This window comes from Mustelus asterias, chromosome 5, assembly GCF_964213995.1.
Source record: "Mustelus asterias chromosome 5, sMusAst1.hap1.1, whole genome shotgun sequence".
Classification (NCBI taxonomy): Eukaryota; Metazoa; Chordata; class Chondrichthyes; order Carcharhiniformes; family Triakidae; genus Mustelus; species Mustelus asterias.
This window is the reverse complement of record NC_135805.1, coordinates 58,556,784-58,581,670: the sequence shown is the minus strand read 5'-3', so window position 1 is coordinate 58,581,670 and position 24,887 is coordinate 58,556,784. Positions and strand designations below refer to the sequence as shown.

General features: G+C 42.2%; 1 protein-coding gene across 5 annotated transcripts in view; it reads left to right on the top strand.

Moving 5' to 3' along the window:
- The window catches only part of klhl32 (kelch-like family member 32), a 261,784-nt gene that overhangs the window by 221,045 nt on the left and 15,852 nt on the right, over positions 1 to 24,887 (top strand). For all 5 annotated transcript variants that reach the window (XM_078212640.1, XM_078212639.1, XM_078212638.1 and 2 more), the window contains 2 exons: positions 12,702 to 12,760; positions 22,901 to 23,093. In XM_078212640.1, coding sequence (XP_078068766.1) covers positions 12,702 to 12,760; positions 22,901 to 23,093 — 252 coding nt within the window. The remainder of the gene's footprint in view (positions 1 to 12,701; positions 12,761 to 22,900; positions 23,094 to 24,887) is intronic.

The window sequence follows — 24,887 nt, the reverse complement described above, 5'->3', positions numbered from 1 at the left end:
AATTATTATAAAGTGAAATACAAGTTATCCACCCATTGTCAGAAACCTTATTAGGTCTGCAGACCGCTTCCAACGTTTTGTAACTTTGTTTTGGATTTTCAGTATTTCAGTTTGCTTTTGCTTTCATGCCTTCAAGATCATTCTTGATTAATTTTATGGGTTGTGTTTATGGTGAGGGGGTGCCGTCCAGTTGAAACTCTGCTTCAGGTTAGACCAGTGAGGGCTGGTCATGGCAGATGGGATAACATTTCTTATGGGAATGTGGGGATGCAGGGAAACAGAGCACAACAGCAGCAATGGGTGACAACAGCAGAGAGGGAGCAACATTGAGCCATGGAATGCTCTCTGTCCTGTACATCATCCCCTCCAATGTGCAGCCCATTGACCTCACCATCATCTTCATTCCCATATGCCCATCATGAAATCCCTGAACTGGAGAGCTGCGGTGGAAAAGGGGAATGCGGCAATATATTATCAAATATCTAACTTTCAGTCCCAGAAATATAGGTGGCCCTTCCTTTCCGACAAAGATTATTCCTGCTGTGTGAATCAGTGTCAGATATACGTGCTAAGAGTACAGTAACAGCAACTCTGCTTCTGCACTGAGAACCCAAGAGTCATGAGCTCAAATGCATTATTCAGGAAATCTGAACAATACACTTAAAAAATGAGAGTATAATCAAATTAAATCAACAAGGAGCAGGATTGGGCCTTTCAACATGCTGCTCTGATAGTAACCTCTGATCTACACTTTGCCTACTCCCAATAACCTATCAACCCTTTACTTACCAATAATCATAGAAAGACCATAGAAACCCTACAGTGCAGAAAGAGGCCATTTGGCCCATCGAGTCTGCACCGACCACAATCCCACCCAGGCCCTACCCTCTTATCCCTACATATTTACCAGCTAATCCCTCTAACCTACGCATCTCAGGACACCAAGGGGCAATTTTAGCATAGCCAATCAACCAAACCCGCACATCTTTGGACTGTGGGAGGAAACCAGAGCACCCGAAGGAAACCCACACAGACACGAGGAGAATGTGCAAACTCCACACAGACAGTGACCCAAGCCGGGAGTCGAACCCAGGTCCCTGGAGCTGTGAAGTAGCAGTGCTAACCACTGTGCTACTGTGCCGCCCATTCTATCCACTCTGCCTTAAAAATATTCAGACTCTGTTTCCACCACCTTTTCAGATGGTGTTCACCTCTGAGTTTCACCATATCTCCATTTTAAATGAATGACTGCTTATTTTTAAACATGATGTGGAGATGCCGGCGTTGGACTGGGGTAAACACAGTAAGAAGTTTAACAACACCAGGTTAAAGTCCAACAGGTTTATTTGGTAGCAAAAGCCACACAAGCTTTCGGAGCTCTAAGCCCCTTCTTCAGGTGAGTGGGAATTCTGTTCACAAACAGAGCTTATAAAGACACAGACTCAATTTACATGAATAATGGTTGGAATGCGAATACTTACAACTAATCAAGTCTTTAAGAAACAAAACAATGTGAGTGGAGAGAGCATCAAGACAGGCTAAAAAGATGTGTATTGTCTCCAGACAAGACAGCCAGTGAAACTCTGCAGGTCCACGCAACTGTGGGAATTACAAATAGTGTGACATGAACCCAATATCCCGGTTGAGGCCGTCCTCGTGTGTGCGGAACTTGGCTATCAGTTTCTGCTCAGCGACTCTGCGCTGTCGTGTGTCGCGAAGGCCGCCTTGGAGAACGCTTACCCGAATATCAGAGGCCGAATGCCCGTGACCGCTGAAGTGCTCCCCAACAGGAAGAGAACAGTCTTGCCTGGTGATTGTCGAGCGGTGTTCATTCATCTGTTGTCGCAGCGTCTGCATAGTTTCCCCAATGTACCATGCCTCGGGACATCCTTTCTTGCAGCGTATCAGGTAGACAATGTTGGCCGAATTGCAAGAGTATGTACCGTGTACCTGGTGGATGGTGTTCTCACGTGAGATGATGGCATCTGTGTCGATGATCCGGCACGTCTTGCAGAGGTTGCTGTGGCAGGGTTGTGTGGTGTCATGATCACTGTTCTCCTGAAGGCTGGGTAGTTTGCTGCGGACAATGGTCTGTTTGAGGTTGTGCGGTTGTTTGAAGGCAAGAAGTGGGGGTGTGGGGATGGCCTTGGCGAGATGTTCATCTTCATCAATGACATGTTGAAGGCTCCGGAGGAGATGCCGTAGCTTCTCCGCTCCGGGGAAGTACTGGACAACGAAGGGTACTCTGTCCACTGTGTCGGTTGTTTGTCTTCTGAGGAGGTCGGTGCGGTTTTTCGCTGTGGCGCGTTGGAACTGTTGATCAATGAGTCGAGCGCCATATCCTGTTCTTATGAGGGCATCTTTCAGCGTCTGGAGGTGTCTGTTGCGATCCTCCTCATCCGAGCAGATCCTGTGGTCACGGGCATTCGGCCTCTGATATTCGGGTAAGCGTTCTCCAAGGCGGCCTTCGCAACACACGACAGCGCAGAGTCGCTGAGCAGAAACTGATAGCCAAGTTCCGCACACACGAGGACGGCCTCAACCGGGATATTGGGTTCATGTCACACTATTTGTAACTCCCACAGTTGCGTGGACCTGCAGAGTTTCACTGGCTGTCTTGTCTGGAGACAATACACATCTTTTTAGCCTGTCTTGATGCTCTCTCCACTCACATTGTTTTGTTTCTTAAAGACTTGATTAGTTGTAAGTATTCGCATTCCAACCATTATTCATGTAAATTGAGTCTGTGTCTTTATAAGCTCTGTTTGTGAACAGAATTCCCACTCACCTGAAGAAGGGGCTTAGAGCTCCGAAAGCTTGTGTGGCTTTTGCTACCAAATAAACCTGTTGGACTTTAACCTGGTGTTGTTAAACTTCTTACTGTATTTTTAAAAAGCCATGCCTAGTTCTAGATTCTCCCACAACAGGAAACATGCTCTCCACGTTCACCCTGTCAATAAACTTCAGGATCCTTATTCTTCAATCCATTTGCCTCTGCTCTCCAAACTCAAGCCTCGCTTCTCCAACTTTTCCTCATAAGACAGCCCACCCATTCCAGGTATTAGTCTGGTAAACCTTCACTGAACTGCTTCCAACATATTTACATCTTTCCTTAAATAAGGAGACCAATACTGTCACAGTACTCCAAATGTGGTCTCACCAATGCCCTGTACAATGGAAGCATAACCTCCCTACTTTTGAATTTAATTCCCCTCATACTAATGATAACATTCTGTTAGCTTTCCTAATTACTTGCTATACTCACACATAACCTTTAGTGGTTCAATTACTCAGACACCCAAATCCCTCTGCACCTCAAAGCTCTGCAATCTCTCACCGCTTAAATAATATACTTTTTTATCCTTCCTGCCAAAATGGACAATTTCACATTTTCCCACATTACACTCCATTTTCCAGATCTTTGCCCACTCATGTTATCTCTCCATGTCATTTTGTAGCCTCCTTATGTCATCTTCACAGCTTACTCTCCTACCTATCTTTGTGTCATCAGCAAATTTGGCAACCACTCCTTCAATCCCTTCATGTAAGTCATTTTTTATAAATTGTGAACAGTTGAGGTCCCAGCACTGATCCTGGTGGAATGCCATTTTACCAGTACACCTTTAATAATAGGTTCTAACATTTTCCCTGTGACAGACGCTAAGCTGTAATTTCCCTGGAGTTTCCCTCTTTCTGTCTCCCTCACTTTTTGAATAATGGAGTTATGTTTGCTGCCTTCCAATCTTACGGAATCTTCCCCGAATCTGGGGAGTTTTGGAAAATGTTAAACCATTGCATCAACTATCTCACTGGGCACTACTTTTAACACCCTAGGATGAAGTCCACCAGGATTTGGCCTCTTGCCAGCCTGAAGCTTCAACAATTTTCTCAGTACCATGTCTCTGGTGACTGTAATTTTCATGAGTGGTTCATATCTGCTTCTGGGATGTTACTTGCCTCCTCTACATAGAAGACTGATGCAAAATATCTGTTCAATTCACCTGTATCTATTTTCCATTATCAGTTCTCTAGATACAATTCTTATAAGATGAATGCTCACTTTGTTAACTCTTATTTTTTAAATATAAAAACTTTTTTCTTATCTTTCTGGTTAGCTTTCTCCTGTACTCTAATTTTCCTCTACTTATTAATCTTTTAGTCATCCTTTGTGTTCCTTGTATTCTGTCCAATTCTCTTATCTGCCATCTGTCTTTGCCTTTTCTTTAAGTTTAATACTATATTTAACCATTCTAGTTAACAATGAATGGTGAGCCCATCCCTTGGACTTTTTCTTACTGTGTGGTAGGTAAGCACTGCTAACAGTGGTTAGCACTGCTGCCTCACAGCGCCAGGGACCTGGGTTCGATTCCGGGCTTGCGTCACTGTCTGTGTGGAGTTTGCACGTTCTCCCCATGTCTGCATGAGTTTCCTCTGGGTGCTCCGGTTTCTTACCACAGTCTGAAAGATGTGCTGGTTAGGTGCATTGACCCGAACAGGCATCGGAGTGTGGCGACTAGGGGAATTTCACAGTAACTTCATTGCAGTGTTAAGGTAAGCCTTACTTGTGACTAATAATAAATAAATAAACTTTACTCATCCAAGACTCTGTCCCATATCCGGTCCCACTGCCTATGTGATCGCTCACCTATCTTGTCTCCCAATCTTCACAATACCTCAAATTTAAATTTCTCATCTTCATTGGGCCGTGCATGAGCTGCCTGTGGTCCACAGTTTGAAATACTGTCCTTGAACCATTCCACTCTCCAGCTCCCTCTACAACTCGAAGGCATTCCTTAAAACCCACCCCTCCCTCTTTCCTTTGCATCTTGTGGATCACATTGTACAAGTGTTCAGGTATGCATGGAAATTGCCATAGATGTCAAGCCAGGCCTGTGGTGGATGGCCTTGGACTCTGAAGAGATGAACTTTTGCTCACCTTTCGGCGTCAAACATTGGGGGAATTAATGATTTCATTAGGGACTGTATCATGGTAACTGTCAGAATGTGAGCAGTGAGCAGCATGAATTGTTGTAGACAGTCACAGGCAATTGCACTTTGATTCAGTAGAATTGTCTTGAAGTTCATAAGAGCTATGGCATTGTGAGCAGGAAGAAGTGGGGTTATATGTGAGCAATCTATGAACTTTGTGGAACTCTGCAATCAGTGCAAACCCCAGACCCCTAGCTTGCTGTTTCTAGATAAAGAAATTTATAAAGATGCAAGGCAGTTGATCTTTATAGGCTGCAGTGTACTTTACTTCAAACCAGGGCGGCACAGTGGTTAGCACTGCTGCCTCTCAGCGTTAGGGACCTGGGTTCCGTTCTGGCCTCGGGTGACTGTCTGTGTGGAGTTTGCACATTTTCCCCTTGTCTGCGTAGGTTTCCTCCGGGTGCTCCGGTTTCCTCCCACAGTCCAAAGGTGTGCAGGTTAAGTGGATTGGCTGTGCTAAATTGCCCCTTAGTTTCAGGGAGATTAGCAGGGTAAATACATGGGTTACAGGGAAAGTGTCTGGGTGGGATTGTTGCCGGTGCAGGCTTGATGGGCCGAATGGCCTGCTTTATACTGTAGGGATTCTATAGTTGTATTCTACAGTTCTAACAATCCATACTGAAGTTTGGAAGCAGATTTTCCTTAGATATTATGCTCAGTAGTGAAGATAAAGGTGAGTGTGAACTGTTTATGGACTATATATTGGATCCACAGTGACCGTTCATCTGGTTTTCAGCACAGCTGGCCCTATTCTGATACTGGATGCCCTTGGGTCCGATGTGGTTTGAAAGCCTGAGGGGAAGGTTCATCATTTGTGGTCATTCACCATCATGCACTGACCAATGGAGGTAGTTTTAAATGAGTAATGTTAAGTTAACCAATGATTAGGGGCAGTTCCAAATGATCAACTTATCAGCCTCTTCAATTAACATCAATGCCAGTCATCTGGAATCACTTCCAATGTGGCCAGTACCCATTAGAAAAGGTTCTTTCAGACCTGTTCCTTTACCCTTGTGACGCCTCCCTCAATGTTACACAATGGATATGGAGCCATGGCTCTACTAGCCTCATAGGCTAATATCAAAGTCAGTCATTTAAAATGATTTCCAGCTGGACCAGTATCTGTGAAGAAAGACCCTATCAGGTCATCCTCATAACCACCATTGAACAATTCAAAACGCCTAAGAGAACCAGGCCATTCAATCCAAAATGGTCAAAAGAATGTGATTTCATAACAAGAATGCGAAGGACGAGACAAGTGCTACGGTTCTGTGCATTCTGCAAATTGTGCTTTGTGATATCAATGTCTGTCACCAGGAAATGGGAAATGTGAATCATCACACTTTGTCAGGAAAGCACAAAGTTAACACTTGAAGCGCAGGTACATCATCATTGAGATGTCTTTTGGAATTGCCTGCTCCGTCTTGAAAGGAAAATGATGGAGTGAGCCACCACCAGTCTTACAGAAGCATTTACTGCCGTGTAAAAGTTAACAAAGAAATCTATAACAACTCTTCCATGGTGAGAGAGCTAAAATTAGGGAAAACAAAGGCGTAGAAACTGAGCAAGAACAATATAGTGCCATATTTTGTACAGAAGCACTTAGCTACATTAAGGCAAATTATCTTTCCTCCTTTTCCACAATCGATGCCTCAAATAAGTGTGCATTTAAGTGTTATCTCTTTGTTTTGAGATATTTCAGTTTTGAGAAGGGGGTCCGAAATTTAATTTTTATGGTGATAGCTAGGAACATTAGAAGAAATCTCAAAAGAAGTATTATCCACACGCAGTGCCTTCCATCTCAGCTGAGAGAGACTTTTTGCATCTTCAACTGATAACACAAGTGTTAATTAAGGAAACCACAACAGTGTTTATGATAAACTGAAAGGTGCTCAGAAGTACATTGTTGCAGCCAACAGTTTTCTCATATTTTGCACAACACGTCAAGGTACACTTTCGGAAACTTTAATGTTGGTGCAGGAAACATAATTCTCAAGGCATATGCTCACTTTAGCATTTCTCTGAGCAAAAGACAGCAGTCGAGTTCTATGATTTTATTGAAGCGGAGGACAATCTATTGAGGCACGTTGTGACCAAGTGACTTTCTCTACTGCTGGCTATTGATAGATTGCTAAAATGCTGGATACCTGTGACAAGCTATTTTCAGAGTGTAGGTCTGGAAAAGTGCCCTCAGATACTATGGAGATACTTTGGGGACAAGGGAGTTGCCAGTGAGGCAGCTAAGCTTTACCTTCTCTTTCTCAGTAATAATGTGAAACTATTCATAGACTGTATCAAAGATATCGGCATGGACAAGATGGGTCGAATGGCCTCCTTGCGTGTTATAACTTTTCTTTGGTTCTCTGGTTTGGAGACCATGTCAGTCAGTGTCCTCGGTGTAAGAGCTGAAATGAGTGATATAGAGGAGATCTTGGAAAGAGGGACTCGGGACAAGTATTTTGGGCTTGCAGTGAATGCAAACTGAAGTAATTATCCCCATATGGTTTAAAGTCAAAGGGAGGAAAATGTACGAGAGAATTTTTTTAACATTTTGCAAAAGCATCAAGAAGTACTTGAGTGACTGATGCGACTGAAAGCTGTCTGGAAACAGCTTTCACAGCAGATTGTCCAAATTAGCCTTTTGAAGAATTTTTGCAACGGTGTTCATGTGGGCAATCTTAAGTTGACATGGATGGACTGTACGAAGAATTCAACATTGTGGAAAGTCTTATAGCCTGAGATGAAGCATTGTCAGACCAGTGATGAGAGGTACCTGAAACAGTTCATCAAAACCCAGGAAAAGATTCCCAAACATGAAGAAACTCAGACCTAGAAATTCTCCATACTGTGCAGCAGTGCTCAAATAGAACATGTTTTTTTCCACAATAACTAGCACCTGGAGAAATGAGATGGTCGGCCGCAAGGAGACAGTGTGAAAACAGAGCTTCAGAGCTGTATCAATTTTTCAGAAGAATGCAAAATCATGTATTCTGTGTTCTTGGGGAGCCAAATAATTCTGAATGCCATAGGAATGGACAAAAGTATAAATATTAGTCATTTCCATGGTGGATACATTTGTTTTAAATTGTTGATACTGTTAATAGTTATACTATATGTATGTTGATGCAGTGTTAATCAGTGTGATATATATTAGTTATGGGCACAGTTATTATTAGTGATTATTACTTAAACTTAATCAATAAAATGATTCTGTCTGCAAATGAAATTATAGTGCTCATTTTAATTAATTATATTGGGAGGCCTCAATTGGCTTGTGGCCATTTTTGCGAGTTAGCAGCCCAGGGGCTGGGGTCTTTGTCCTGTATTCCTCACCTCCATCAGTGACTGCCCTAGTTAGACCTCTAGCAACTCCATTGTCTCATTTCCCTGCCTTTTCCCCCCAGCACAAACTGTAGCCATGGAAGCCCAGGCAATGAAAACAGATTTGATTTGATTTGATTTATTATTGTCACATGTATTAGTATACAGCGAAAAGGATTGGTTTTTGCACGCTAAACAGGCAAAGCATACCGTGCATAGGGAAGGAAAGGAGAGATTGCAGAATGTAGTGTTACAGTCATAGCTAGGATGTAGAGAAAGATCAACTTAATGTGAGGTAGGTCCATTCAAAGGCCTGATGGCAGCAGGGAAGAAGCTGTTCTTGAGTCGTTTGGTATGTGATCTCAGACCTTTGTATCTTTTTCCCGACGGGAAGAAGGTGGAAGAGAGAGTGTCCGAGGTGCGTGGGGTCCTCACCCAGCTTGCATGGAAACTCGCACAGCTGCCATCTCGACCTCAGCTCTGTTGAATTAATTTGATGTGGAGATGCCGGCGTTGGACTGAGGTAAACACAGTAAGAAGTCTAACAACACTAAGTTAAAGTCCAACAGGTTTATTTGGTAGCAAAAGCCACAAGCTTTCGGAGCTCCAAGCCCCTTCTTCAGGTGAGTGAGGACTCGTGTTCACAAACAGGGCATATAAAGACACAAACTCAATTTACAAGATAATGGGTGGAATGTGAGTCTTTACAGGTAATCAAGTCTTAAAGGTACAGATAATGTGAGTGGAGAGAGCATTAGGCACTGGTTAAAAAGATGTGTATTGTTTCCAGACAGGAAAGTTAGTGAGATTTTGCAAGTCCAGGCAGGTCATGGGGGTTACTGATAGTGTGACATGAACCCAAGATCCCGGTTGAGGCCGTCCTCATGTGTGCGGAGCTTGGCTATCAGTTGCTGCTCAGCGATTCTGCGTTGTCGTGTGTCGTGAAGGCCGCCTGGACTTGCAAAATCTCACTAACTTTCCTGTCTGGAGACAATACACACCTTTTTAACCAGTGCCTAATGCTCTCTCCACTCACATTATCTGTACCTTTAAGACTTGATTACCTGTAAAGACTCGCATTCCACCCATTATCTTGTAAATTGAGTTTGTGTCTTTATATGCCCTGTTTGTGAACACGAGTCCTCACTCACCTGAAGAAGGGGCTTGGGGCTCCGAAAGCTTGTGGCTTTTGCTACCAAATAAACCTGTTTGACTTTAACTTGATGTTGTTAGACTTCTTACTGAATTAATTTAGACTTCTTACTGAATTAATTTGACCCATGGATAGATTTCTTTCACTGTAGCGCAGCACAGAGACACAGCCACAGAGAAGTTTAAAATCATGCAGATATCTTTTCAATCGCTAACAGCTGCATCAAATTTGAAAGGGAAAATTTATGTTTTAGAACAAGAAAGACAAAAGCAATAAAGTGAAAACAAATGGCAAAGCGAAAAAAAAATTGAAAAAGAAACACAAAATTCTGAAAATACAAAGCAGGCCCATTAGCATCTGAAAAGAGAAAAGAAAGGTTAATGTCTTGGGTTGAGACTCTCTGTCAGGACTGAAATAAAAAGCTGTAAAATCATCCTTAACAGCATCAGGCGATTTAATTATGGTTGCAGCATTACTGAAACCGTAGCATGCTGATTAGACCCCTGGGAAGCAGATAGAATGAAATGTTAATCTGTGTGATACACTCGATAGGTGAGCCCTAGAATCTGTGGAGGGCTTTGATTGCAAGGGATGATGTGCCAGCATGTGGTAGCATAACCTAACAGCAGAGAAATCAGCTTGATGACTTTTGAGAACTCCAACAGGAAAATGCACCCCAGTTTTAAGCAAATTAAACAATAAGGACACTCTAATTTAATATCTGTTTTAGTACAATCAAATCTGTATGCAAATCTTTAGAATCCCACACTGATAGACACGCATGAACATAAAGTGCATACGTGAAAGGAATTTAATTACGGAAATAAATACAGGTGTGTTCAGCCTTGTAGAAGATGTAAATTGCAGGGATATATTTTATGGCGTACCTATTTGAAAACTTTCCTCCAAAAATTGATTTCCAGTTTTAAAGAAGCTCTGAAGATATAAATGCAGAAATGCATTCTTGGTTAACTAGCTTAAAGCATGGAAACTCATGACCATAAGTATGCTTAAGAAACTCCAAACCAAATTGGTGAAGCTTTTGTTTGTCCATGCTTTCGTGAGGTGGGGAGTTGTGGGTGCACGGTTTTGTGGGGGCAACCTAGACCCCTCAGATGTACATAGGCATGAAGGCAAGCCTGTGAGCTGCAAGTTATACTACCTGCAGCTGGTAAGCTCCCATATACTTGTCCTTTTGCTGTAGTGCTGAAAACTTGTATTCGAGAACTAGCCACACCTCCAGTAGAGCTCTTCCAATACGGCTACAATAGTGTGGGATTTATCCAATAGTGTGAAAAATTGCCCATGTATAGCCTGGCCACAAAATGTAGGACAAATCCAACCTGATCAAATTGCAAAATTACTTCAAAATGCCATTTAATGGCTAGGATCTGCAATTGCACCATGGCAGGCAACCATTGACATTGGAAAGTGCCATTATAAATGTTTGTAAGTTTACAAATGTTGATATAAAAGCATTACTTAAAAATTATGACAACAGTAAGTAAGGCCTTGGGATATAAGTAAATAGATGGTAAGGTAGACTGGGTTCCGTTTGGCCACTGTGCATTAGGACATTACTACCTTGGGAATAGATCAAAGAAGAGCACAAACATACCTCTAGGACTTGGAGCTTGAAATGCAAGAATATATTTGAAGTGCTTTTTTTTAGCTGGAGAAATGATGATTCAGAGCAATATGATCTATGCTTTTAAAATGCTGAGAGGCATGGGTGATTTAAATGTAAGCGAGTAACTTCAACTAAGCTATTGCCTAGGACATGGATTTGAATTTAACAAGCCTCAAGTAATTTTAGAAGAAATTGTGAGGAAGCTTCTTTTATGTTACAGACTAGTGGGTATGTGGATTTCATTACTGGAGGGGAAAAAATGTTTGTGTTGATTAACATGGATGGTTGGGAATGGAATTGGAGGTTTCTCTAGATAGATATCAACTGAGATTATTAATTACTCACTGAAACACCATTGGGTGTTGGATTTCTGGTCTTAGTGAAGGCCAAGATTGAATGGTGAAGATATGCATGTAAATTCGAGGGCTTGCTTTATTCCTTCTGTGGATCAGGAGTATTATTTACATTGAACAATCCAACAAGAGATTAAGTAGGAAGGTCGGTATCCATGATCGAATAGATTGTACATTGTGGGAGAAGCCTGATTGATGCCTGGATGGTTGTTCCACGGTTCATGATTTGTTATGCTCTTCAGTCTCCTTCAGATCATGTGGAATGCCCAAGTGCACGGGAAATTTGTTTCAAAATAAGTTAAACAAATTGCATCTCACTCGGGTAAAATTAAAGCTAGAGTTTACTGTGACTGGAACCTTATTGTGATGTATACCTTATAATACCACCTAGTATCATGCAGGTGCAATAATGTTGCATCATTTTAGTCTTTTTGTACTTTACCCTATTATGGGCAAAAGGATTTTTGTCATGAAATTAATGCTATATTATTATCGTTGGGTTTCCTGCAATCTTACATTTTAAAGTCAATTAGCCATTCGCATTGTTAAGCAAAAAGTTGCTCCCTGAGAATTTGGTAATATGTGTTGACCATAAATAGTAAGAAGATGGTATTAAAAGGTGAGAAATAGAACCTTTTGATGGCTAAATTTGTATATGCGTTGCCTAATAAGGAACGGTGTATAGCTCCTGGTCTGATTCCTAATCTGTTTACAAGTTAACTGATCTCAGTAGTGAGACACTGTCTCAGATTTACATAGAAAGAAAATCGGTGCAAGTTTTGGGTCCTGCTACTCTCGATCCTCTGGTTTCCTGCAGACCATGGTCCCCTGGCCCCCTGCTGAGCAGTGTGTGGATACTGGGTGAGGATGAGATTGATCTCACCTGTGATGAATCTTCTCAGTAAGAAGTCTCACAACACCAGGTTAAAGTCCAACAGGTTTATTTGGTAGCAAATACCATAAACTTTCGAACATCAGGAATCTTCTCCACATTGGAACAGCCTGCTAACAGTCAGTGTGTAAACTTGTGTGTAAAGAATGGCCACTTGAGTCAAATACTGCAGAATATGAGTCAGCATATTCATAGGACAATAGTAATTGGCACTCCAAAAACTCCAGCCTGCCTATGACATCTTTACATTGTGAGAAAGTGCTGTGAAGATTATGCAAAAAGAAATGGAATGAAAATTGACAGTATGTTGAAATTCTTATCTGATCATCTGAGCTAGAATTAATATTATTTTTTTCATGCTAGGTGGAGTGACCAACACTGCCCAGTACCAGAACAGACTGATGGTGTATGATCCAAGTCAGGTAGGCAGCATTATTATTGTGTCGTGTTCTGAAACTTCAGTGTTGATGTTTGTAAGCACACACTAAAAAAATATACTTTTTCAGCAATGGAAAAAAAGTGCTCAAAGTAACTTGTAATGAAGTTATCTCACAGAATAATAAGGTATTTTGATGGCTGAGTTTAGTTGGCTTGCCAGATATTCATAAATATGCGGCACTTGTCTGCTATAAGTAGACTTGTTCAAGCCAGTGATGATTTCTCACAATCAAAGAATCTTCATAATTGTTATCAATTTTGTTGTATGCTTCCGGCTTTGTTCTGATTTACCGAATATTCTAAAAAGACACTTAAGCATCCTTAGCATTGATACATCAGGCAAATAAACATACAAATGTATTGCTGGAAACCACCGATGTAGCTTATTCACTGTTTGGTGTCTTGTTTTCACCCTTACGTCCATACCATAGAACCTTCATTATCCACTGGAGTGAGAAATAATTAAAAATCATATCGAGTAGAAAGTTGACCAACTTTGTGGCTTCATCACACACTTGTACCTGAAACTGTGGCAAAAATGAATCTTATTCCAAATATCTTAAAGCATGAAAGTATAATGTGGCAAAATGAGGTTGTCCAGTTTGTCAGAAAGAGCAGAAAAGGAGAATATTATCTAAATTTAAATGTGGAGAGACTGCAGACTGCTGCAGTACAGATGGATTTGGGTGTCCTAGTACAGCAAGTGATTAGAAAGGCAAATCAAGTGTTGACCTTTATTGCAAGGGGAGTAGAGTATAAAAGCAGGGAAATCTCGCTACAGCTGTAATTGGCATTGGTGAGACCAATGTGTATATTTGTGGTCTTGTTACTTAAGGACGTGGTATACTTGCATTGTAAGAAGTTCAGGGAAGGTGTACTAGGCTGATTCCTATGTTGAAGGGATTGTCTTACGAGGGCAGGTTAAATGGGTTGAGTCCATATTCATTGGCATTTAGAAGAATGAGAGGTGAATTTATTGATACATAGGATTCTGAGGGGGTTTGGCACAGTAGATGCTGGGAGGATGTTTTCCCTTGTGGGGGAGTCTAGAACGAGGGGCTACAGTTCAAAAATAATGGGATGGGGGTTTCATTTAAAGAACACCAGGTTAAAGTCCAAAAGGTTTATTTGTTAGCAAATGCTACCAAGTAAACCTGTTGGACTTTAACCTGGTGTTGTTAAAACTCTTACTGTGTTTACCCCAGTCCAACGCCAGCATCTCCACATCGGTCTCATTTAAGACAGAGGTGAGGAGGAATTTCTTCTCTGACAGTCATTTGTCTTTGGAATTCTCTTCCACAGAGAGAAGTGGAAGCTGGGCCACTGAATATATTCAAGGCTGAGTTAGACAAATTTTTGATTGACAAGGGAATTAGTAGTTCTGGAGGGCAGGCAAAAAAGTGGAATTAAGGCCACAATCCAATGAACCATGATTTTATAGAATGGTGGAGCAGGATTGAAGGGCTGAATGGCCCACTCCTGCTCCTATTTCTTATTTCCTAAAATTTTTTTTAGATCAAGTCAAAATGTTTATTTTTCATATGATGGCAAGTACAAAATGGGGAGTCGAATTCTTCATTGTAGAAAGTGTATCTTCCCAGGCGGCACTGAACCGTGCCCATCAAAATTGGATGCTTTCTTAACCTCAGATTGATCTACAGGGTTCTGTCAGTAAATTAAGTTATCTTTCCAACCCATACAATCAGCAGGTTTATCCTAGCATCAAGAGCAAAATAAGCAAAAGTTAACAATTTGGCAAACAACAGAAATTGCAGATTCTGCCTTAAATTTGCTCAGGAAAACCTGGCTCCGTACCCTGGCCTCAGTGCTCCCAGTGTGTGATGAGGAAACTGAGGCAAACCTGTGAACATCCAACTGGGTGTGCCGATATGCAAACACACCAGGTAAATACACTCATCCTGCTGATGTGCTCCCGCTGGAATTTCAGTCTCCTCGTTGCTAATCTAATGACTGCTTCTATTTGTGGAAAACGTAATTCATTAGACATTGCAGAGACATTTATCAAAATCTGTGTCTCCAAAACGGAGTCTCATTAGACTGGCAGCTTGGAGAATCAAGGTTATGCTCTTATAATCTATGTCCAGCTAGCTCTACCTTCCAGCTCAGCTCCAATCCAGGAACGAGCCACACTAATTTTGCCCTTGCATAACATCAAATATAGTCAAGAGCAAAAACAAATGCCTTAAATACAAAAATGTTCAACCAAAATTATGAATACAAACCAATGTGGGTTCATTTTTGTATCAGGGACTTACCAGATTAAACAATACAAAGCCTATCCAGACCAGGCTGAAAGCGAGAAGCGTGTATCCATGGCTAGTATTTTAAACGTAAATATGGGTAACCATGAGGATATGAAGACAGAGCTGACCAAGGGAAACTATATTAAAAAAAACAGGACTGTAGAGTTGCAGTGGCAGACTTTGAAGGATATATTTAATAACTCTCAGCAAAGATTTATCCCAGCGAGAAAGAAAATCTCTTTGCGAAAGATGCGTCACCCATGGCGAAATAAGGAAGTTAAGGATAATACTAAATGGAAAAAAATACTATGCAAATCTGCAAAGATTAGCGGTAGGTCAGAGGATTGGACAGACTAAGAACCGGCAAAAAGCGACTGAAAAAAGAGGCAGAAAGCAAGAGTGTGAGAGAAAGCATAAAAACATATAGTAAGAGTTTCTACAAGTATTTAAATAGGAATGAATAACTAAAGCTGTGTTGGTCCTCTCAAGTGTGAGTCTGGTAAATTGTTCATGGAAAACAAACAGATGGTGGAGGCTGAACAGGTATTATTTTATCTGTCTTCATGGTAAACGACTTAGAAAACTCCCAGAGAAAGTTGAAAATCAAGAGACGATAGGGAGGGATGAACATAAAACCATTACCATCACCAGGGAAAAAATGGTAGGAAACTACTGGACCTAAAGGCTGACAAGTCCCCAGGACTGCATGGCCTGCATCCTCAGGTTTTACAGGAAGTGACTACAGAGATAATAGGTGCATTGTTTATAACCTTCCAAATTCCTTAGATTCTGGAAGGGTCCCAGCAGATTGGAAAATAGCTGAAGGAACGCCTTTACTCAAGAAAGGAGGGAGGCAGAAAGCAAGAAACTATAGACTAATGAGCCTAACATCTGTCAAAGGGAAAGTGCTAGAATCCATTATTAAGGAGACAGTAGTAGGATACTTAGAAAATCACAACTTGATCAGGCAGAGCCAGCATGTTTAATGAATCTATTAGAGTCTTTTGACAAATTAACGTTCAAGGTAGATAAAGGGGAACTGGTAGATGTGTGTTTGGATTTCCAAAAGGCATTTGATAAGGTGCCACATCAAAGGTTACTACATAAGATTGTGGTGTAGGGAGCAACATATTCGCATGGATAAAGGATTGGTGAACAAACAGGAAGCAGAGAGTAGAGATAAATTTTTCAGGATGACAAGCTGTAAGTAGCGGGGCACCACAGGGATCAGTGTTGTGTCCTCAACTATTTATAATGTATACCAATTTCTTGAAAGACACCAAATATGTAGTAGCTAAATTTGCCGATGAAACCAGGAGGCAGGAAAGTAAGTTGTCAAGAGGAGATCATGAGTCTGCAAAGGGATATAGACAGGTTAAGTGAGTAGGCAAAAATTTGGTAGATGGGAGTATAATGTGAGAAAATGTGAACTAGTCCATTTTGACAGGAAGAATAAAAAAGCAGTATCCTATTTAAATGGAGAGAATGTGCATAACTCGGTTGTACAGAGGGATCTGGGTATCTTGGTACATAAATCATATTAGGTTAGTATGCAGTTACAGCAAATAATTAGGAAGGCAAATGGAATGTCAGCATTTATTGCAAGAGGAATGACATTTCCAAACAGGGAGGTTTTACTGCAGCTGTACAGGACCTTGGTGAGACCACATTCTGGAGTACTGTGTATGGTGTTAGTCTCCTTATTTGAAAATAAGATATAATCACATTAGAAGCAATTTAGAAAAGGTCCACTCAACTCATTCCTCAGATGAAGGGCTAACCTTCTGAAGAAAGGTTGAACAGGTTGCGCCCATACCCATTGGGCTTTAGAAGAATGAGAGGTGATCTTTTTGAAACATATAAGAACCTGAGGGGACTGGATAAGGTGGATACTGGGAGGATGTTTCCTCTTGTGGAGGAAACTAGAACTCAGGGATATAGTTTAAGTATAAGAAGTCTTTTTAAGACAGATCCTGAGAGTTTTTTACTCTGTGTGTCATCATGTGTGTGTGTCATTATGTGTGGAAGTTTCTTCCTCAGAAGGTAGTGGAAGCTTTGTCTTTAAAGTCATCCAAGGCTGAGTTAAGATAAATTTTTGTTCGACAGTGGAGCCAAAGGTTATGGGGTGCAGACAGAAAAGTGGAGCTGAGACCACAACCAAATCAGCCATGATCTTATTGAATGATGGTACAGGCTCAAAGGGGCCAAATGGCCTGCTCCCACTCCTATGTTCTAAGGCTATAGCTTCTTTTCTGTACTTCAGTGAAATTAATCCTTTGAACGTAGATGGATTCTCATTTCCTTATTTTTTTATAAATAGATCATCAATTTTAATACTGACTCTTCGAAATTCAAAGAAAACGAAGTGCTAGACACATATTTGCATATTGTGCACTTTAACGCAAAGTGGAAGAAAATCAGTCCATTATTTGTAGATGTGCTTTTGATAAAAAAAAGTTATTGCACTGTTCAAAGAGTGAATGTCTTTCTAATCAGGTCTGTTTCATGTTTACACGTGCACTAGCTTTTTAAAATTCATGTAGCAGATTGTTTGAATACAGTGACTAACAGAAGTCACAGCTGAAAGGGTATGGCTTTGAATTCCAATAACTCTATCATTTGGTATTTGAGTTTGTTACTTTTCAGGACATTCTCAAGTGCGGTAATAACTGCCATCTGGCAAAGAGCACACAGATACCTGGTATAGACAGTGACCCGTTCTTCTTCTAAACTGATTAGTAATGACTTGTCAGTTGATTCGGAATGGCCCCTCAATTCCCGAGAGTCTCCGTTCCTTATGGTGCTCAGGAGCTCACCTGCCAGACTTTGCTGCTAAGGAAGATCTAATTGAAGAACACAGGGAGCCTTCTACAGCAAACAGATGTTGTCTGTAGCCATTCATTAGGGAGTTTACTATTGGTCCAAACTTAAAGAATAAATTAGTTCATTCAGGACAAATAGTGGCCCAGAAATTCAATGGCACTGTGCCCATTGTTCGGGCCCAAAATCAGTAGTCAGCCACGCAATCTGGTAGGCAGTGTGTACACTCACTAAGAGCCTGAAATGCACCACCTGCCATTTTTATTTCTCAGTAGACAACCAGAATGCAAGGTAGAACTATTAAAGTGATGAATTAAAGTATTCAAATGAGGAGTCCTGCATTTGTTGTAGCTCGTCTTTGACATTGGACTACTACGTGCCTGCCTTACCATGTGATAAATTAAAGGGAGTAAACACAATAAGAGTTTTAACAACACCAGTTAAAGTCCAACAGGTTTATTTGGTAGCAAATGCCATTAGCTTTCGGAGCGCTGCTCCTTCGTCAGATGGAGTGGATATCTGCTCTCAAACAGGGCATACAGAAACACAAAATCAATTTACAGAATACTGATTAGAATGCGAATCTCTACAGCCAACTAGGTCTTAAAGATACAGACAATGTGAGTGGAGGGAGCATTAAGCACAGGTTAAAGAGATGTGTATTGTCTCCAGACAGGACAGCCAGTGAGGTTCTGCAAGTCCAGGAGGCAAGATGTGGGGATGACTGATAGTGTGACATAAACCCAAGATCCCGGATTAGGCCGTCCTCATGTGTGCGGAACTTGGCTATCAGTTTCTGCTCAGTGACTCTGCGCTGTCGTGTGTCGTGAAGCCTTGGAGAACGCTTACCCGAAGATCAGAGGCTGTATCTTTAAGACCTGGTTGGCTGTAGAGATTCGCATTCTAATCAGTATTCTGTAACTTGATTTTGTGTCTCTGTATGCCCTGTTTGAGAGCAGATATCCACTCCATCTGACGAAGGAGCAACGCTCCAAAAGCTAATGGCATTTGCTACCAAATAAACCTGTTGGACTTTAACCTGGTGTTGTTAAAACTCTTACTGTGTTTACCCCAGTCCAACACCGGCATCTCCACATCATAAATTAAAGGGATCAGGGACCAAACTAAACTGATGCAAAACATGATGGCTACCCACATCATGCCTATTTTCAGGCACTGCTGAATTTCGAGGCCCTGATATTTTCATTACTGATTCAGTGTGTCATTAAACATCACTTGACCTAACTTGAGCTTTATTCTTCAAAGTTTACGCCACCGATTTATTGCAAGCAGCTTGCATGCAAACCCATAATGCAGTATAAGGCAACCAAGGTGCTGTTGAGCTCAGCGTGTCTCTATTATTGGAAATGAAGATCCGACAATGATCCTTATCTGTATAACTTGCCAAATTGCAATGTAAACCAAGGCTCATTGCACCTACACTTTAATATTAAATTAAACTCCCGAACAAGAGCAGGTGACCGAAACAACTCCTGGTAGACTTATACAACCAGATTTGGAGACTGTGCTCCGATATAATATAGAAGGTCTGTTTCTTTGGCTGTTATTAAAATTATATTGCAGTCCCTGCCGAATCTGTTTTCTTACCGAACAAAGGAAATAATTGAAAATTTGTAAAGGTTTCTTAAAACAGTACTGCATATTTTCCAGCAATTATTTGTAGAGCTCGAGATCGCTTTCGTATCAGCTATGAATCTTCTTATAGGCTATGAGTTGTAACTGCAAATTAAGGAGCAAGGGAAAGGACAGAGGAAACATGGAGGGCATATTTGTGAAAATATCGAAGCGCTAATGCTAACATACTTTTTTTTTGGGCCATAGCCACTTTCCTAGATTTGCTAAAAAAACCATCAACAAATGGAGCGGCATGGTGGCACAGTGGAGTGGCTAGCACTGCTGCCTCACAGCACCAGGGACCTGGGTTCAATTCCAGCCTCGGGTCACTGTCTAAGTGGAGTTTGTACATTTTCCCTGTGATTGCGAGGGTTCCCTCCAGGTGATCCGGTTTCCTCCCACACTCCAAAGATATGTGGGTTAGGTTGATTGGCTCTGCTATATTACCCCTGAGTAACAGGGGGATTAGCAGGGTAAATACATGGGGTTACGGGGATAGGGCCAGGATAGGATTGTTGTTGGTGGGCCGAGTGGCCTCCTTCTGCACTGCAGAGACTCTATGAAACCCTACACTCTTATACAACCACTTTGGAGACTCATTCCAATGGCTGACGAGTCCATAACTGCTTATATAAGGCAGCTTCTGGATCCACTGTTAAGAAACCCAATGATGTTAAATGTGAGGGTATCCCAAAACCCAGAAGGGTAACTTGGAACACCGGCTCTTAGTGGTGTATATTTGAAAATTGGTATTTGTGAACCAGGAAGGAATAGTCCAGTCATTGGGCCCGATTTTACCATTTTCATTCTAAGTGCTGAATCTGGGCGCAATTCAGATCCGACTTGGAAATCTGTTCTTTGGCACCCCGGTATGCACTTAGCTTGAAAAAAAATCGCAGGTCTGAATTGCGCTGTGGGCGGGGCTTAGCACGCCCGAAACCCTGCTGGTTTGATCGGAGCTTTGAACTGCGCATGCGCAGTGAGAAAAGAAATTGAAAAACGCGCTGCTGTCACATTGCGCCTGGGCCACAAAAAGTGGATAAAGCAGCCCGGGAGCAAAAAGTGGGAGCGATGGCCCCACCCCCACAACATGACTATCCCCCTTATCCACCCATCCCCCTCCCCTACCCAGACCGATCGCGACTCCCTGTCCCCCTTCCCCCGCACCAATTGCCCGCAAAGTGGCAGCAGTCCCCCCTGCGTCCCCCACCAGAGAATGATCGGGCCTCCCTCCTCCCCCCACCCCCAGCAGACAACAATCTGGCCTCTCTCTGCCCCTCCCCAGTCCTGATGTGGAGATAGACTTGATTAGCTGTAAGTATTCGCATTCCAACCATTATTCATGTAAATTGAGTTTGTGTCTTTATATGCCCTGTTTGTGAACAGAATTCCCACTCACCTGAAGAAGGGGCTTAAGGCTCCGAAAGCTTGTGGCTTTTGCTATCAAATTAACCTGTTGGACTTTAACCTGGTGTTGTTAAACTTCTTACTGTGTCCTCCCCACTCCACCAGACAACAATCTGGCTTCCCTCTGCCCTCCTCCCTACACCCCCCCCCCCCCCCCCCACAACCAGACAACAATCTGGCCTCCTTTTGCTCCACCACCCCCCCACCAGAGAATGATCTGGCCCGCCTCCCGCCTCCTCCCCCCCACCCCCACCAGAGAATGATCTGACCCGCCTCCCTCCTCCTCCCCCCCCTACCAGAGAATGATCTGGCCCACCTCCCTCCTCCTCCCTCCCCACCAGAGAATGATCTGGCCCGCCTCTCTCCTGCCCCACCACCACCAATCTGAGTTGGAGAGCCGTTGGAAGCTCTGAAGTACCTCTTCAGAAGCTGGAGCGCATGAAACAGACCATTGCCGAGCGTGTCTGTTTCGCACTGAATCTGGACGCGCGAACGCGATGGTAAAGGGGGAAATGCTGGTAAAGTTGGGCGGGCAGCCCATTAATTCAATTTAAATGCATACAATGCATACACATTGTGCCCGTTTTGGGCGTGAATCGGATCACGGCCATTTTCGGGCCTTGGTAAAATGGGCTTCTGTGCGGACGCGGGCGTGAATCGCGTTAATGGCCTCACGCCCAACCTTACCACGTTTTCGTGCCTGAAAATGGGCGCAACGCAATGGTAAAATCGGGCCCATTGTGTGAACAATTACTAAAGAAAATTTATTAACGTTAAAGGAAACAAAAACACACGACAAAAAGACTACAATACACTATAACACTGACAGCTATACACACTATTATAGAATCATAGAATCCTTGGCTCTATGAGGCCACAATGCTAACTACTGTGCCACCATGCCACCCCGATTACATGAAACTACCACTTGTTTCCAAACTACCAATTCCCTTTTGTTCCCAAACAACATCCAATATTATGTAATTCAATGAACTAAATCCAGCAAATAATTACCACACACAGCTTATGTGGTCACATTTTGGAAAACATCTTCGGTTTTAGCAAAGTGTAGTCTGCTGTTTCTGCAGCTGGGTGTGGCTGCGATGTTAGCTGTGACTGTGTCCTTTTTCCCCAGTTATTGTACTCTGGATATATAACTCTTTGATCTTACCCATCCTCTCGAGTCTGCTTTTGACATGTAAGTGTCAATTTCCTTATCTCTCCACTTTGAAGTTACCTCTTCTCTCTCCCCATTGTTTTCCTCAAGTTACCTAGGTAAACACTTGCTTTTCTCACTGATATGCTAATTCATATCTCTTCAGACAACTGCCCTTATCAACTCCCTGTTTTACTTTCTTTTATCCCAGTTGCATTTTTTAATCTTAATTTCCCCCAATTCTTAACATCACATTAAAAACTTCAGCCTTCTGTCAGCCCTTCCTCCCTCTAAGTTGTTTTCCCTCTCCTCCGTTCCCCCCCAACCCTATTTAACACGGAGATGAGGGGTGTTTTTGTTCTCTGAAGGTTGAGATCTTTGGAATTCTCTTGCTCAAAAGGCAGTGGAAACAGTCTTTGAATATTTTAAAGGCAGAACCTAGCTAGATTCTTGACTAATAAGGGGGTGAAAAGTTATTGGGGATAGGCAAGAATGTGGGGTTGAGGCTACAATCAGATCAGCCATGATCTCATTGAATAGCGGAGCAGGCTGAAATGGCTGAGTGGCTGACTTGTGGTCTTCGTGCAACTATTCGTATGCTCATGTGAATAAGGCTGCGTCTCAAACTGGCTGCAGCCTCAACGTGGTGTTGTTAAAACTCTTACTGTGCAGTCTCAACACCAGGGGAGCAGACTCTGCCTGCCACCTGCCTGCTGTAGTTAAAACTGGGGCCTTTGATATGCCCTGACCTGACGAGAGCAATTACACAGGATTATCAGCAAATAACCAAATAAATTATTTTCAAACCCTCTGTAATGTTTTGAAATCTTTCTGACTTTCAGAATAAATGGCTCAGCCACAGTCCAATGTTACAGAGGCGAGTCTATCATGTTATGGCAGCTGTCAATAGAAAACTTTACGTCCTTGGAGGAAATGACTTGGACTACAACAATGATCGGATTCTAGTTCGCCAAATTGACTGTTATAACATAGACACTGACCAGTGGGTCCGCTGCCATTTCAACCTCCTCACAGGTAGGTGGTTTTAGGTCTCCATTGTGAGAATTTTCCATTCATGACAGGATAATATGAGGAAGTTTCTTGTCAAGTATTCTTTTTAAAGTAATTTTATTTTGTTGTGCATGCATCTTAATATTGCTGTTGTATTAATTTACAAATAAAATCATACAAACGTTGTTTCTTCATCACTACTACATGTGGGCTATGTGTTTGTCATTGGTGTAAGAGCCATGGCGTGAGCGCACTTTGTTCCCGCTCATTGTTTGCCTATTTCAGCCAGTTGTCTTGTATCATTTATGTGCAGTTTGAATTGATCGGTTTTGTCCATAGTTGCATCTCCTTACATCAAATTGATAAATTGGCACCATGTAATTTTTAAAGTCTTTTGTTGAATTTGTATTTCCTCTTAACCAGGTAGCATCATCCTGAATCTGCACTTTATCCTCTCTGTTGCTCAAATATCTTCCTATGATGTGGAGCCCTAAACTCCACATAGTACTGCAACTGTGGCTTTGCAATTGATTTGTTGTTACATACCTTCTGTCATAAAACACAGAATCCACAGTGATAAACTTTCCAAATTCTGAGTCGTGATCCTTACTGGGGTCGCGAGATGAGATTTTGGGGTCACGAGCTCTAAGCTGGGACTTATTTCTGACAGCTGCGAGGGCCCTTTAAATGTTTTGTTTGTTTTCTATTGCTGGGCGTACTGCACTTTGAGGCCCACTTGCTCTAAAAAGGTAAGTAGAAACCCTGCCTTGTCATCAACTCCCCCAACACTTAACTCCTCCCCACCCCTCCCATACCCCACACCCGCACATACACACACTCGCTGGCCCAGAACTACAGCCCTGCTCTCACTCAGCAATTGGAGCTACCCACCCCCCAGCATGCCAAAGAACACCCTGATAGCTGCACCGCTGAAGCCTCCCCCTGCTCAACAACTAAAGCTTCTCCCTGCCCCACTCAAACAGAGAAGCATTCCCACCACCCCGCACTCAACAACAGAAACCTTTCCACACCCCCGCTGAACATCTCTCATACACCCACTCCTGCTCCCCCAAGTCTGAGGCATGAAATTGGTGTCAAACCAGGATAATGTTTGGAAAGTACTGACTTAACTATTTTGAGATGCTTTGAATACCATTAGCTTGTTTCATGACCTTAATTGGGTTAAGGTACTTTTCTTACATGCCTAGGTAGGGTTTTCCTGTGTCCATTTACATCCTTGTTTTAGCTGCTGCTTCCGATCCGAGCCTATCACGTCTATTTCCACCTTTCTCTTCTTTTTCTTTGTCATCTTTTGTCTGTGTAGGGTAAGCATTTTAAAGTAAGTTATACTAAACCTGTTTCCATAACAGGTTTAGAGGATGCTCTGTGTGAGCTGCAAATAGGCTTATCTGTCTGCACAATGATCATTTGCTCTTCTGATCCCTTTGGTAATGAAGATCACTGCAGTGATTTGGCCAAATATTCAACTCACTTGCAGGGTCAAGATCTAGAGATGAGGCGAGGTCAGTGCTGCAGTCAGCAAATAGTGATCAGATTTTTAAAACTCATCCAGACTCTGCCACAAAACAAATGGAGTATAATTTGATTTGATTTGATTTATTATTGTCACCCGTATTAACATACAGTGAAAAGTATTGTTTCTTGCACGCTATACAGACAAAGCATACTGTTCATAGAGAAGAAACGAGAGAGTGCAGAATGTAGTGTTATAGTCATAGCTAGGGTGTAGAGAAAGATCAACTTAATGCAAGGTAAGTCCATTCAAAAGTCTGACAGCAGCAGGGAAGAAGCTGTTCT